The sequence below is a fragment of the Oncorhynchus gorbuscha genome, linkage group LG02, assembly GCF_021184085.1.
Source record: "Oncorhynchus gorbuscha isolate QuinsamMale2020 ecotype Even-year linkage group LG02, OgorEven_v1.0, whole genome shotgun sequence".
NCBI classification, from domain to species: Eukaryota; Metazoa; Chordata; class Actinopteri; order Salmoniformes; family Salmonidae; genus Oncorhynchus; species Oncorhynchus gorbuscha.
In genome coordinates, this window is record NC_060174.1 from 29,081,958 (window position 1) to 29,097,640 (window position 15,683).

Consider the following 15,683-nt stretch of genomic DNA (forward strand, 5'->3'; position numbering starts at 1 on the left):
CTGTCTGACTGCTCCCACTCAGTGGGATGTAGGGAGGGTGGGGAGTCTCAGACTTACTTCAGTACAAACATAGACTCTGAAGTCTTTCACCTACTCATCTGGGCTATCCATCCATTACATTTACGGAGAACAATTTAGTGTAATTCACATTTAATCCCTTCATGAAATGATGAATACGTGATCTGCTCAGATGCAACATCTCCATCCTGTTAGGTGATTTACAACAAGTCCCCATGTTCCAAACTCCCATGAATCAGAATCAGTTGAGTAATTCCACAGCATCATGGAATGTTTATTACTCTGGAGGGCAAGGTGAAGGGAAAACAAATGAAATGAAATGTTTTAATTGGCAGGAGGAGAGAGAGAAGGAGAGGAAGGGGTGAGAGTGGTCAACTGCAACACCTCCATCTGCAATGTCAGCACTCCTGGTGGAAAAGAGTGATGTCTGCATAAAGAAAACCAACTAAATCAAGAAGTCTAGTAACTCTCGCTATTAGCTAACCCTCAGACTGAGAGATAGATGTTCGAAGACCCAATGGGGTCTGTATGGACCGATGATGTCACAAACAGCTTAATGGGATGAGAGGCTGTTTGTTGCACATTAACAGCCCTCAGTTTTTGTCAGTTTCACATTGTTAATAAAATATGAGCTCATTTAGAAGCGTTGAAAAAAACTACTTCCTGGTGCAGAAAGACTCTTTCTCCAGTTATGAGTGAACACACTCTCTCATTTCATTGTGAAATTAACACTGCTACTGTAGGTAGCAGAACCGTAAATCATAGGGAAATGTCACATTTATCCTTAGAAAGTAGTATTTGTATTTTTGTATTATTATTATTATATATTTTATTAACCTTTATTTAACTAGGAAAGTCAGTTGAGAACAAATTCTTATTTACAATGATGCCCTACCCCGGAGAAGCCCTAACCCGGACGACACTGGGCCAATTGTGCGCCGCCCTATGGGACTCCCGGTTGTGATACAGCCTGGAATCAAACCAGGTCTGTAGTGACGCTTCTAGCACTGAGAAACAGTGCCTTAGACCGCTGCGCCACTCGGGGGCCCAACCAGAGCTCCACTGTTTCATTTTACTGTAAGATGAACCTTTTCAGGAAGCCATGTGACATTTAGTATATTTGTACCCCACAATAAAGCGTGGGAGTGGTCATTGATCTGAGGCCTGGGATAAAGGAAGTGGAAATTTGAGCTGGGAGCTATAATGAAAACCCTATGGCAAAAATAGAGGCAGGAGTATGATTGACTAGTGCTGGGAAAAACAAAGCTTCTCTTACCCCAGCAGAGACAGTTCTGTCCCAACAGGCAGTCAAAAGAGGAGCATTTCTGTTTTTTAAAAATCAACAAAAGGACATGACATAGCCAAGGACACAAATAACCCCTCTTTTTAACAAACATCAAACAATCAACATCAGATGAGAGGAACACGAGGAACACGAGGAAGGCTCAGTGAACAATGGGCATGACAGAGCAGCATGAATCAATTAGTGGGCTCACTTTGATGATGTCATTGACAAGTCATCTGCCAGTGGAGCGGCTTCCGTTTGAGGGAGATGGAAACAACAGCCCCCATCGCAAAACGAGCCCGACCACTGCGCTCCTCACAGAAATGCTCATCCATCATTCTCCCTCCACCCTGGCCTTTGCCCAGTCGCCTCTGTCCTCATCAGTGTCAGGAGTGAGGGCTGATGCCTCCCTACCCCCTCCCCCATCATACACACATTACTACCAGGTTCACTTCAGCTAGACTTGAGTATAAACTACATGAACTAAATATGGATTAACGACAGTAGCTTTATGACATTAAGTTCATAACCTTTACACTTAGCAACCAACTAATGTGCATTTGTGTGGCTCTGTGAGATAATTCAGAGCCCCTCCCAAACACCACACCCTGCTTCATGTTGGGGCTGAAGATGGGAGAGATTCATCTGCTCCTCATTTTTTCCCCTTCAACAACCACCAGCAGCAGCAGCTAGCTGTCCCCCCTCTCTGGCTCTGTAACAGGGTTAAGTGTGAAGCTGTCCCCCCTCTCTGGCTCTGTAACAGGGTTAAGTGTCAAGTTGTCCCCCCTCTCTGGCTCTGTAACAGGGTTAACTGTCAAGCTGTTCCCCCCTCTCTGGCTCTGTAACAGGGTTAAGTGTCAAGCTGTTCCCCCCTCTCTGGCTCTGTAACAGGGTTAAGTGTCAAGCTGTCCCCCCTCTCTGGCTCTGTAACAGGGTTAACTGTCAAGCTGTTCCCCCCTCTCTGGCTCTGTAACAGGGTTAAGTGTCAAGCTGTCCCCCCTCTCTGGCTCTGTAACAGGGTTAACTGTCAAGCTGTTCCCCCCTCTCTGGCTCTGTAACAGGGTTAACTGTCAAGCTGTTCCCCCTCTCTGGCTCTGTAACAGGGTTAACTGTCAAGCTGTTCCCCCTCTCTGGCTCTGTAACAGGGTTAACTGTCAAGCTGTTCCCCCTCTCTGGCTCTGTAACAGGGTTAACTGTCAAGCTGTTCCCCCTCTCTGGCTCTGTAACAGGGTTAAGTGTCAAGCTGTTCCCCCCTCTCTGGCTCTGTAACAGGGTTAACTGTCAAGCTGTTCCCCCCTCTCTGGCTCTGTAACAGGGTTAACTGTTAAGCTGTTCCCCCCTCTCTGGCTCTGTAACAGGGTTAAGTGTCAAGCTGTTCCCCCCTCTCTGGCTCTGTAACAGGGTTAAGTGTCAAGCTGTTCCCCCTCTCTGGCTCTGTAACAGGGTTAAGTGTCAAGCTGTTCCCCCTCTCTGGCTCTGTAACAGGGTTAACTGTTAAGCTGTTCCCCCTCTCTGGCTCTGTAACAGGGTTAACTGTCAAGCTGTTCCCCCTCTCTGGCTCTGTAACAGGGTTAACTGTCAAGCTGTTCCCCCTCTCTGGCTCTGTAACAGGGTTAACTGTCAAGCTGTTCCCCCTCTCTGGCTCTGTAACAGGGTTAAGTGTCAAGCTGATCCCCCTCTCTGGCTCTGTAACAGGGTTAACTGTCAAGCTGTTCCCCCTCTCTGGCTCTGTAACAGGGTTAACTGTCAAGCTGTTCCCCCTCTCTGGCTCTGTAACAGGGTTAACTGTCAAGCTGTCCCCCCTCTCTGGCTCTGTAACAGGGTTAACTGTCAAGCTGTCCCCCTCTCTGGCTCTGTAACAGGGTTAACTGTCAAGCTGTTCCCCCTCTCTGGCTCTGTAACAGGGTTAAGTGTCAAGTTGTCCCCCCTCTCTGGCTCTGTAACAGGGTTAAGTGTCAAGCTGTTCCCCCTCTCTGGCTCTGTAACAGGGTTAACTGTCAAGCTGTTCCCCCTCTCTGGCTCTGTAACAGGGTTAACTGTTAAGCTGTCCCCCCTCTCTGGCTCTGTAACAGGGTTAACTGTCAAGCTGTTCCCCCTCTCTGGCTCTGTAACAGGGTTAAGTGTCAAGCTGTTCCCCCCTCTCTGGCTCTGTAACAGGGTTAAGTGTCAAGCTGTTCCCCCCTCTCTGGCTCTGTAACAGGGTTAAGTGTCAAGCTGTCCCCCCTCTCTGGCTCTGTAACAGGGTTAACTGTCAAGCTGTTCCCCCTCTCTGGCTCTGTAACAGGGTTAACTGTCAAGCTGTCCCCCCTCTCTGGCTCTGTAACAGGGTTAACTGTCAAGCTGTTCCCCCTCTCTGGCTCTGTAACAGGGTTAAGTGTCAAGCTGTTCCCCCTCTCTGGCTCTGTAACAGGGTTAACTGTCAAGCTGTTCCCCCTCTCTGGCTCTGTAACAGGGTTAACTGTCAAGCTGTTCCCCCTCTCTGGCTCTGTAACAGGGTTAAGTGTCAAGCTGTTCCCCCCTCTCTGGCTCTGTAACAGGGTTAACTGTCAAGCTGTTCCCCCTCTCTGGCTCTGTAACAGGGTTAAGTGTCAAGCTGTTCCCCCTCTCTGGCTCTGTAACAGGGTTAAGTGTCAAGCTGTTCCCCCCTCTCTGGCTCTGTAACAGGGTTAACTGTCAAGCTGTTCCCCCCTCTCTGGCTCTGTAACAGGGTTAACTGTCAAGCTGTTCCCCCCTCTCTGGCTCTGTAACAGGGTTAAGTGTCAAGCTGTTCCCCCTTTCTGGCTCTGTAACAGGGTTAACTGTCAAGCTGTTCCCCCCTCTCTGGCTCTGTAACAGGGTTAACTGTCAAGCTGTTCCCCCTCTCTGGCTCTGTAACAGGGTTAACTGTCAAGCTGTTCCCCCTCTCTGGCTCTGTAACAGGGTTAACTGTCAAGCTGTTCCCCCTCTCTGGCTCTGTAACAGGGTTAACTGTCAAGCTGTTCCCCCTCTCTGGCTCTGTAACAGGGTTAACTGTCAAGCTGTCCCCCTCTCTGGCTCTGTAACAGGGTTAACTGTCAAGCTGTTCCCCCTTTCTGGCTCTGTAACAAGGTTAACTGTCAAGCTGTTCCCCCCTCTCTGGCTCTGTAACAGGGTTAACTGTCAAGCTGTTCCCCCCTCTCTGGCTCTGTAACAGGGTTAACTGTCAAGCTGTTCCCCCTCTCTGGCTCTGTAACAGGGTTAACTGTCAAGCTGTTCCCCCTCTCTGGCTCTGTAACAGGGTTAAGTGTCAAGCTGTTCCCCCCTCTCTGGCTCTGTAACAGGGTTAACTGTCAAGCTGTTCCCCCCTCTCTGGCTCTGTAACAGGGTTAACTGTCAAGCTGTTCCCCCCTCTCTGGCTCTGTAACAGGGTTAACTGTCAAGCTGTCCCCCCTCTCTGGCTCTGTAACAGGGTTAACTGTCAAGCTGTTCCCCCCTTTCTGGCTCTGTAACAAGGTTAACTGTCAAGCTGTTCCCCCTCTCTGGCTCTGTAACAGGGTTAACTGTCAAGCTGTTCCCCCTCTCTGGCTCTGTAACAGGGTTAACTGTCAAGCTGTTCCCCCTCTCTGGCTCTGTAACAGGGTTAACTGTCAAGCTGTTCCCCCTTTCTGGCTCTGTAACAAGGTTAACTGTCAATCTGGCGCCATAAAGCTCAAGACCATGTTTTGTGGTACATGACCCGTCATTAATATGGAGATTGGCTCCAAGTGCAGTGCTAAACACATACATACATACATACATACATACATACATACATACATACATACATACATACATACATACATACATACATACATACATACATACATACATTTACATACATACATACATACATACATACATACATACATACATACATACATACATACATACATACATACATACATACATACATACATACATACATACATACATACATACATACATACATACATACATACATACATACATACATACATACATACATACATACATACATACATACATACATACATACATACATACATACATACATACATACATACATACATACATACATACATACATACATACATACATACATACATACATACATACATACATACATACATACATACATACATACATACATACATACATACATACATACATACATACATACATACATACATACATACATACATACATACATACATACATACATACATACATACATACATACATACGCACACACACAATACACAGACACACAAACACACAAACACCGGCTGGTCTTGGGAACAAGCTTTAACACCAAACTATTAAAACTCCAATTCCTGTGGTGACGCCTCTGACTGAAGTCCCTTTCATAATGGATTCATTTACTGTGAATCTTCCCTGTGCTATCTGCCCCGAGCGAACATTCTTACATCCAGAGACAGGCCGAAGATTTATAGTCTGTTGCCTCGGTATGGCTCCACGTTAAGGGCCTGCTCTCTCTCTCTCTCTCCCTGTCTCTCTCTCCCTGTCTCTCTCTCCCTGTCTCTCTCTCCCTGTCTCTCTCTCCCTGTCTCTCTCTCTCTCTCTCTCTCTCTCTCTCTCTCTCTCTCTCTCTCTCTCTCTCTCTCTCTCTCTCTCTCTCTCTCTCTCTCTCTCTCTCTCTCTCTCTCTCTCTCTCTCTCTCTCTCTCTCTCTCTCTCTCTCTCTCTCTCTCTCTCTCTCTCTCTCTCTCTCTCTCTCTCTCTCTCTCTCTCTATATATATATATATATACCAGGCTGTAGGTGAAAGGTTTACCAGGCTGTAGCTAAAAGGTTTACCAGTCTGTAGCTGAGAGGTTTACCGGGCTTTTACCAGTATTTATGCTGCAGTAATTTATGTGTCGGGGGGCTAGGGTCAGTTTGTTATATCTGGAGTACTTCTCCTGTCCTATTCGGTGTCCTGTGTGAATCTAAGTGTGCGTTCTCTAATTCTTTCCTTCTCTCTTTCTTTCTCTCTCTCGGAGGACCTGAGCCCTAGGACCATGCCCCAGGACTACCTGACATGATGACTCCTTGCTGTCTCCAGTACACCTGGCCATGCTGCTGCTCCAGTTTCAACTGACCTGAGCCCTAGGACCATGCCCCAGGACTACCTGACATGATGACTCCTTGCTGTCCCCAGTCCACCTGGCCATGATGCTGCTCCAGTTTCAACTGTTCTGCCTTATTATTATTCGACCATGCTGGTCATTTATGAACATTTGAACATCTTGGCCATGTTCTGTTATAATCTCCACCCGGCACAGCCAGAAGAGGACTGGCCACCCCACATAGCCTGGGTCCTCTCTAGGTTTCTTCCTTTGATTTGTAGCTGAAAGGTTTACCAGGCTGTAGCTGAAAGGTTTACCAGGCTGTAGCTGAAAGGTTTACCAGGCTGTAGCTGAAAGGTTTAGGAGTCATTCTATAACTTTCTTCATGTATTTGTGCTTTTAGCTCTTAACACAATATAATAGAGTAGCAGCACACTCTGGAGGGTCTGTAACAAGGGGACTATATCAGGAGCTCTCCCCCAATCAGTGGGCAAACCCAACCTTCTGGCATGGCTTCTGGATGGACCCAATTTATGCTTTGCATAAAAGGAAACCACACACAAGCTCTACAGATGAACAGAGCAGAGGGGGAGCGGGAGAGAGGGGAATATGGAGAAGAGGCCAAACACCAGATCTCTTAAACCCTTACTGCTGAACCCCGCTCCAAAACCCTAAAAGTCTCCAATTTCAACAAGATTGAGTTAAAGTTGAGGAGTGTTCATATATAAGAGCAGTGGCGACCCGTATTTCAGGGCAGGAGGGGCAGAACTCGGAATTGTATGTCGGGAACTCGGGCCTCTTTCTAGAGCTATGACCTGAAGATCACTGACATCATCATGATTCGACCTTGTTTTTTTCAGAGTTCCCAGTTGTCTTGAAAGCAACATAAATGCAGAGTCCAAAATGTCTTGTATGCTGCATAAATTATGTAATATTACAGGGAGATATGTATACTGTAGCTAAGAAAGTAATACTAAGTGTATGTTGTGTAGTAAGCTGTTAGTAGCCCATGTGCCTCACCCTAATAATTTGGTCCCTTTTCCCCTCCTAATTTCACCTACTGTTCTGACTTGGAGGTGCACATGTAGCCTATAACCTGCTTTAGAGAAATGTAATCATTGAATATTGTAAGAGCTTTCATTGTCTGCTTATATGCACCCTTTATTTATCCTACAGTTCTTACTTGGCGTACAGTGAGAACACTGTAAGAACAGCCCATGTTCTGAATTATGTCGCTGTACGTTTCAAAAGTGCTGAACAAATAGTTATATTGACTACGTCCATCCTAGCTCGCTCATTAATGTCTTAATCAAAATTACGGATGGCCTCTTATCCACTTGTCGTTCCTTTATGCCATAGTTTGTACATCTCAATTGTCAGTAGAAACCACATTTGTTTAAAACCTCTTAATGATCAAAGGTGTCCCTATACCGGGACAGTTGTTGCTAAAGTGCGGTAAGGTGACTAGAATGACGTTGTAAATAACAGCAAACTTTCCAGGACATAGACATGTCTTATATGGACAGAAAGCTTAAATTATTGTTAATCTAACTGCACTGTCCAATTTACAGTAGCTATTACAGTGAAAAAATACCATGCTATTGTTTGAGGAGAGTGCACAACAACAGCAAACTTGTATCACGGCAACTGGTTTGATACATTCACCTCTGAAGGTAAATAATGTACTTACATTCAGTAATCTTGCTCTGATTTTTCATTCTGAGGGTTCCAGAGATTAAATGTAGCATAGTTTTGTTTGATAAAATCCATTTTTATATTCAAATGTAGGACCTGGGCTCCTACATTTGGGTATGTTATATTAGATGAGAATTGAAAAAAAATGTCCAATCCTTAAGAGGATCAACCATGTCAGCCATGTTTTTTTAAAGGCAGTAAATGAGGCTGAATGAACTGTTTCGATGCCAGACAAGGCTCCACTGATAGCCAGGTGTAGCAGTGGTAAGGTGTTGGGACTGCTGGCAGGACAGCTTTATGTAGGCCCTAACAGTTTGTGGGCACCATTTGTCACCGTTATAGTGCAATTAATGTATTGTTTAGTGTTGTGCTGTGTTGTGCAGTGGCTTTTCTGGCATGCATACCCCAATTTTAGTTTCTGTTTACCCACCAGGATGTACATGCTAAAATAGCCACTGTATAAGAGTCTGTATTGCCTTCTCTCTCTGTTAGAGTAAAAACCCTATTACATCAAATGGGCAGGACTTCTGTGTAGAGGTTCTTGACAAATATATTCTTCAATCCCATGGTGAGTCATCAGTATCCATGGCGTTCCATTACAACAAAGCACCAATGGAGGATCTTCATCAGAGACCCACTACCTCTCTGAGCTCTTGTCTGAGCTAAGCTAACTTCACTTGGAGCAGATTAATAATTTACTGAGACACAATGAATCATCCCCCTCCTCCTGTCTGCTACTGTAGCAGTTCAAACACTCTGCACTTCTGCTGCCTGTCACAGTAAGAAGGCCTGATTTAAGGACTCTACTCCACTGGCCTTCTCTCAATGTTCCTGTGGCAGTTATACAACTTCCTGTTCTGCTCTGTGAATTTTGAACAGTATGCTGCTGTGTATTCATTTCTGTCCGATGATTCTCTAAAGGCACTGTTAGCTATCATTTGTCCCTCCAATCTAATGAATTTAAGGTTGGACTCAGAGTCAGAGTCCATGGCCATTAGGGCAGTGTGGATGATTCATGGGACTGACCAGTGACCCGGTACGAGGCAGTCCACTACCGGGAGCCCCTGGCTGGGACAGGGTTAACTGCTCCTCCCCGGTCCCTGCTAGCTACCACTAAAATTAACCTCCCACACAGCTGGTTCCCATTAGCCTGTAGTGACACTCGGAGCCTGTACTTAAGTTCTACTGCGGGGGCTCCAGTGGAGCAGGGCTCACCGCCCCACTCAGATAATACTACTGTCCCCCGCCAGCGGCCAAGTTTAAACTGGCCCCGTTCCGCTGGCACCGCCTGTGTTTTCAAATGAGGGAGGAGGAGAACGAGGGGGTGTGGGGGAAGGATGGAGAAACGCAATGGTTATTATTCACTCGCGCACGAGGGAGAAATGAGAGAGAGAGACCTAAAAAGCGAGTGAGAGAGTGACCAGAAGAGAGAAATCGAGACCTAAAGAGAGACCAAGAGAGAGTGAAAGTGAGAAAGAGATTGAAAGAGAGAGAAAAAGAGAGTGAGAGAGAGAGACAAGAGAGAGAGAGAGAGCGAGTGAAAGTGAGAAAGAGAGTGAGAGAGACAAGAAGAGAGAGAGAGTGTGAGAGAGAGGGAGAGGGTCCCAGAGAAAGGAGACAGACAGAGACAGCGAGTCCCTGGGCTCACACTGGGCTGGGGTTGGTTCTGACTCCATCAATCAAAATCGGCAAGTCATATAAAATCACTCCCTTTTCATAGAAAGAATATTATAACTGTTCCCTATTCATCTGTTACTCTGGACTGGCGTTGGGTGGTGGTGAGGAGAGAGCTGTATGCTATATGCTCTTTATGGACCTCACTCTTCAACTGGGCATAGGGGGATCATGCCATAGTGAGACATGGCTGATGTATCTATAGGCTACACCTGGACAGTTGCCTCATGAAAACAGCTTGGCCAGGATGCTTTGTCAAATCATATAGTGCAGATTCCACTAGCTAAAGGACTTCAATATTTCACCTCTACAATTTTCTATTTTATTTCAGACTTTTTATAATTGATTCAATTCATAGAGCAACAGCCTGTTGACCTGGAATATTTCAGTAACATTTCACATTTCCTCTTCCGACCCCACGCACACACTTTCACTTTCACTGCAGACATTCTTTGGGGTTTTCATTCAGTCTATTAATCTCCTAGCCAGGCAGTGTGAGATGTGTTTGTGTAAAAGGTTAACAATCAGAGTAATTAAGAGCAGAGGTTGCAGCGTACGCAACATCTCTTCCAGCCTGACACCACTGGTCTGCAGGGAGTTAGAGAGAGGGAGAGAGGGAGAGAGGAGAGGGAGAGAGGGAGAGAGGGAGGGATGGGGGTAGGTAGCCCAGAGAAAAATCAGACATTCTCCAAATAAGTTCCACCTCAGTTCCTAAAGATAAGTATTCATGTCAACGAGCAGAGCAGTAGCACCTGTCTAGGGATTTACTCACTAAATGAAGAAGCCTGATGACTACACAGCATTGTGGAAAGGGTCGAGAAAAAACCCAAGCCAATAATTGAGCCCTGTTCTCCAATGTTGCAACATGAGAATACGACGCGTGCTGATAGTTCACTGGATACTGAAATGTTGATGGAGGGGGTAAGTGTGTGTGTGTGTGTGTGTGTGTGTGTGTGTGTGTGTGTGTGTGTGTGTGTGTGTGTGTGTGTGTGTGTGTGTGTGTGTGTGTGTGTGTGTGTGTGTGTGTGTGTGTGTGTGTGTGTGTGTGTGTGTGTGTGTGTGTGTGTGTGTGTGTGTGTGTGTGTGTGTGTGCTTGCTGTGCATGTGTGTGTACGGTGACAGTGCTGGTGTGACTGGGAGCTCTGTGGGGTTTATGTTGGATGTGGAGGGGCAGAGGGACGGAGGGCCCAGGGCTCATTAAAGCTGCATGGCCCTGAGCCTGCTAGAGGTGACAAAGGATAGGATTACTATCAGGCCCTGCCCCAGACACCCATCGCCTCATCTGTAAAGTGCCCGGCATGCCTGACAACTCCCCGTCACGCCTTTTTAAATAATTAACGGGCAAAGATTAGTCCGTCAGCCTTGGGCCGAAAGGTCCATCGATTTCCCAAGGATGCATTTTTAATGAGCACATTTCAGCGAGGCACTGTCCGTGAACAGGGGCCTCTGGCACACCATACGTATGGCAACAACTACGAGGTCTCTAGGGGACCAAATGAATACACAAACAAAACAGTAACAAAAAATACAATCCTTCTAAACACTGCACCATTAAAACAAAGGTGTCAAGGGGGAATTCAAGTTTTAAGAGTCCATATCTAAACTTTTGGTAAATCATGTTTATCTAAAATGTTATCGCTTTAGGTCATCTTTATACAATGACTAGTAAAATGTTCAGGGCTAAAAGATTGAGCATTTCCACAGTTTTATTGAGGTCTCTCTGCGAAATGGAAGGGATGTGATCAGACAGGGGTGTTTAATGGTTCAGATAATCAATTTATGACCCACTTTATTCGGTTCTTTGGTGACACTAACAGAGTTGGCAGGACCTGGAGAAAGGCCCATGGGCTATCAGGTGTCATGGCTGTATCACCTTAACACGCCTGTAGTAGGATCTGAATCACAGGTTTTACTATATAATTACTAGAAATATATTGTACTATACTATATTTATATGATTACTATAGGATTGTATTTCTATGGTTGGAACATGGTCACCATCTTCCATCCCTATGGCTTTGAAAGAAACCACATACTGTAGTTGTGTATTCATTGAGTTGGTAGATTGTGTTGGAATTACAGAAAATGGGCATGTTTAAAAAAATAAACAAAAGTAGGAACAGTGAAATATTTAATTGAGGAGAAAGGTGTTTTTCTAGTGGATGGCAGGGTGATGTTTAGCGTGCTCCGTGTGAAGCGATAACATCTTACAGAAAGCATAGAGTTTATCCCAACCAGAGAACATATCACTCTGAATCAACAGCCTGCATTCAATCAAACTGTCGTGAGATTCAACCTCAATTTTGAGTGAAAAATGCTAGGAATACCTCAATGCCCATACCAAGCTGTTTACAGATCATTATTGTGTGGTTACACCAGTTTACAGAAATGCCAGGGAAATAAAAAGAGTGTCATGGATGAGTACGTCAGAGACAAATCGTGAAGAGGTTCACCTAAATCACCTCTCAAGAGAGATGAACAGATGAGATTAGAGAGAGGAGAAAAGAGAAGAGAGAATAAGAGAGAAAAGAAAAGAGAGAGATGTCAGGATTACCTTTCCCGTCTCCCGATCAAAGTCCACATACTCTCGTGTGGGCGTCTGCCTCTGCTCCCCGTGCAAGTTGGCTGGGAAGAACTGCAACGAGAGGTTGGTGCCCGTCGCCACAAAAGCCTTTTACAGGAAATCAATACAAACAGGATCAGAACGCTGGGCCCGAGCATAAATTATGCAGCCCGTCATTTCTATTTCACATCAGAGAGACGAGTGCCTGGAGCCTGGAGTCAGGGCTCCCAACACTCAGAAAAACAGGGAAAAAACACAAGAGTCATCATTTTCTCTATTTAAAGTATAGAGTTACGCACATCTGATTCTATTTTACCAACACAATGTTGGAATACTGGGCTACAGTGAACTGACTTTAGGAAAGACAGAGAGACTGGAGGAGAGGGTAATGGAGTGAGTGAGAGAGAGGAGGAATACAGAAAAAAACTCAGGACAAGAAAATCGATAATAGTTTAAAAGCAGACCCTGCACTGACACTAATGACAAATGGCCTATGATTCATTTTGATATCATTTATTAAATTAGGCTTTTTACATGACTTGGCTTTCCAATGATTCCAGGCTCCCTGTGCTTGGTTGATGTCATGGAATTTACTGGCATATAGACAAAGATTTAAAACAACTGAGCTCCAAATATGGACACAGTGTTTTGTATTGTTTTCATAGCATTACTTCAAACATAATATAGGAAAAAAACAACACAGGCAGAATGCACACAACATATACTAACACAAAATACAGTGTCATTACCATGTCATTGCTAAGGCTATAGGAACATAGCACATGTTCATAATAAAAGTAACACAACTATTGTGTATTCCTATTCTGCCTTATTGAATTAACAAAGTCCGTTGCATCTATTTTATTTACAAAAATCTGAGGTACAGTGAGGATAATTTCTCATGTCATTCTCTGTCGGAATAATTGCATTTGGAAATAAACACACTCGGGTGAATGGTAGGGTTTGGACAGACAGTGACAGTAACATATCAAACAATTGTCATAATGCTTCAAAATACTTCAATCACAGAAAATAACTGATTACAAGTAGGCCTAGTCACAATGTTATTATTGTGAATATCTTTTCGAATCTGTTTGTCTGAAAATTGAATTGAATTTGGATACACTACCTTGTCACTTTATTATTTCATGCCATAATCAGACTCAACAAGAGTGTACTTTTAGGCTACTCTAAGAATAAAAGTGTTAGGCCTACATAAAATGAATAGTACATTTTACTTTATTACAGCACATACAGTAGACAACGTGAAAATATTACGACTGAAAAAGGGAGTGAGAAGAGGGGCCGTTTTAAGTAGCCACGGGCAAGCCCGCCAGCCCAACTCTGTCCTGACTTCACTCATTGTCAAATGGCCATGTCGGGTTTCTCTCCTCAAAAGACTATTGAGACAGAGGCAGACCTTAATAGCCTTGTCTGTAGGACACCTGATACACAGGCTTGTGGCATTTCTGGACAGTGAACTAATCATATTATAGTATAATGTAATTTTAGTGAAATGAATGTTAAGAGGATGTTTTTGTGTTGTTCGTCAGAGAATAAAGGAGGAAGTAATGTTTTGGCTGATGTAAAATGTCTAGTTCCGGTTGTCTATTTACGCAAAATATTGACATAAACCCAAGGTTAGTGTAATGATGTCTGATTATAGTGTTATTATCTCAAGAGTTGTATGCTGAACAGAAATGGTTTACTCACTATTTCTGAACGACCGTCCCTACAAGCGGTGTGAAACCTGGCTTGCCTCTCCTCATGCGGTCTGTCTCGGAACCCTGTGTATTTTATCTGAAAATATGAAGGATCAAATGCATCAATAAAGTTAATCTCAGAGAAGAAGAAAAACACCAAAAATAATAAACTTTACTGTGAATGTCATTGATCATGGTTTACGTTCAAGATTTTGAATTTGAGACACCTTTCTTTTTATGAAGTCTAAGTGTCCCGAGGCATCAAATAAAATTCACTCAAATTCATCTCCATTTAGTCCTTTGAAATGATAAATTATGGGAAATGATTGTAAACTGCATTAGCCATGAGTCAGTCAACGTAAATGCCAGAGCATCGGGCTGAGGTGATACGCGACTCAGATGAGTTGACAGACTTACAACAAACCAAAACGAAACACAATTTCATAACTGTCTCCTTCCTCTTTTTTGAAAAGTGTATTTAGACATTAAAATATGAAAAAACGTATCACATAAAATCCACAGTGCTTTCATATTGATATTTGGAAAACATCACTATATTTCAGTAAAAGGCTAGAGTTGGGTCTTTTATCAGCGCAACGTGCATTTCCACGTTATGAGCTACTTTGTTTCGCCACCAGATAAAATGTATCCAATGAATAGACTTGCCTCGCACTCCCGACTGAGTTTCCTGAAGAACTCTTCGTTTTCAAACTTGCTCCTTTGATCCGGGACCACCCGAGGCATCTTGAAGCTTGGCTGATAAACTTTTGTTAATATTAATTGTTTGTGAGAAAGAAAAACCTTTGCAACACTGATTTTATTCTCTTCCGTCTTTTTTGATGGGGTGTGTAGCAATGTGCTAATGTAATATTTACCTTATTGTAAGCAGGGTGGTGATCTCTCCCTGCTCTCAAGTCGGAACTACTGAGCGGTCAGTCTCTGCCACTGCAATGGATTAGGCTCAATTTCGCAATTGGCTATAATTCCCTTTCACCCTGAAGCGTATGATCCCCTGTCCACTGACAACAAACGCCCGCTCTCTCGACTTTATCAGTCGCGCTGCATGGTTCTGAGTTACTTCCTGGCTCCTCGGAGTCCGACTTATGACTGTACACCCAAAATACTCCCCCCATTCACAATTCTCCTCACTACTGATCCCTAGTGCGCAAGCGTATAACTCACCAACACTTCAGAGAGCAAGAGCTTTCATGCTATGTATGCGTCCATGTCTCATGTTCCTTAGCCCAGAGACAGACATTTTTTTTTTACATCTCTCTTTGTAAATTGTTTGGACCATAAGCCTACTTCGTGAATAACTTTTTCCATAGGCATAAGACTTTTGGAAAAATACAAATCTTCTTAAACTCTGCAATTACACAAGGCTCATTTTTTGATGGGAGGCACATGAAAAGGCATATATGAAAGTAGCCTAATGTCTTAGAAAATTAGAATTTGCTGCATGTAAAGCTTATGTTTTGAAAACTTAGTCCTCTCCTTATATCAATCAAGGCCAAGGGCAGCACCCTCTTGGTGATACTTGGGACTGTTGAGACACTGTGATCTACAACCCCCCTGCGCTCTCTCTCTCACACACACACACACACACACACACACACACACACACACACACACACACACACACACACACACACACACACACACACACACACACACACACACACACACACACACACACACACAC

At 44.2% G+C, this 15,683-nt stretch overlaps 1 protein-coding gene across 4 annotated transcripts in view; it reads right to left on the reverse strand.

The window, feature by feature from the left end:
* The window catches only part of LOC124000472 (core-binding factor subunit beta), a 39,699-nt gene extending 24,609 nt beyond the window's left edge, over positions 1-15,090 (reverse strand). The window contains exons 1-4 of one of the 4 annotated variants that reach the window (XM_046306856.1): positions 14,857-15,090; positions 14,648-14,737; positions 13,992-14,078; positions 12,270-12,386 (exon numbers count right to left, since the gene is read on the reverse strand). In XM_046306856.1, the coding sequence (XP_046162812.1) occupies positions 12,270-12,386; positions 13,992-14,078; positions 14,648-14,725 (282 nt within the window). In that variant the 5' untranslated portion in view covers positions 14,726-14,737; positions 14,857-15,090. Of the gene's footprint in view, positions 1-12,269; positions 12,387-13,991; positions 14,079-14,647; positions 14,746-14,856 lie in introns of all 4 variants that reach the window. The other 3 variants (XM_046306849.1, XM_046306874.1, XM_046306865.1) reach the window with 3 other exon arrangements.
* Positions 15,091-15,683: the final 593 nt, after the last annotated feature.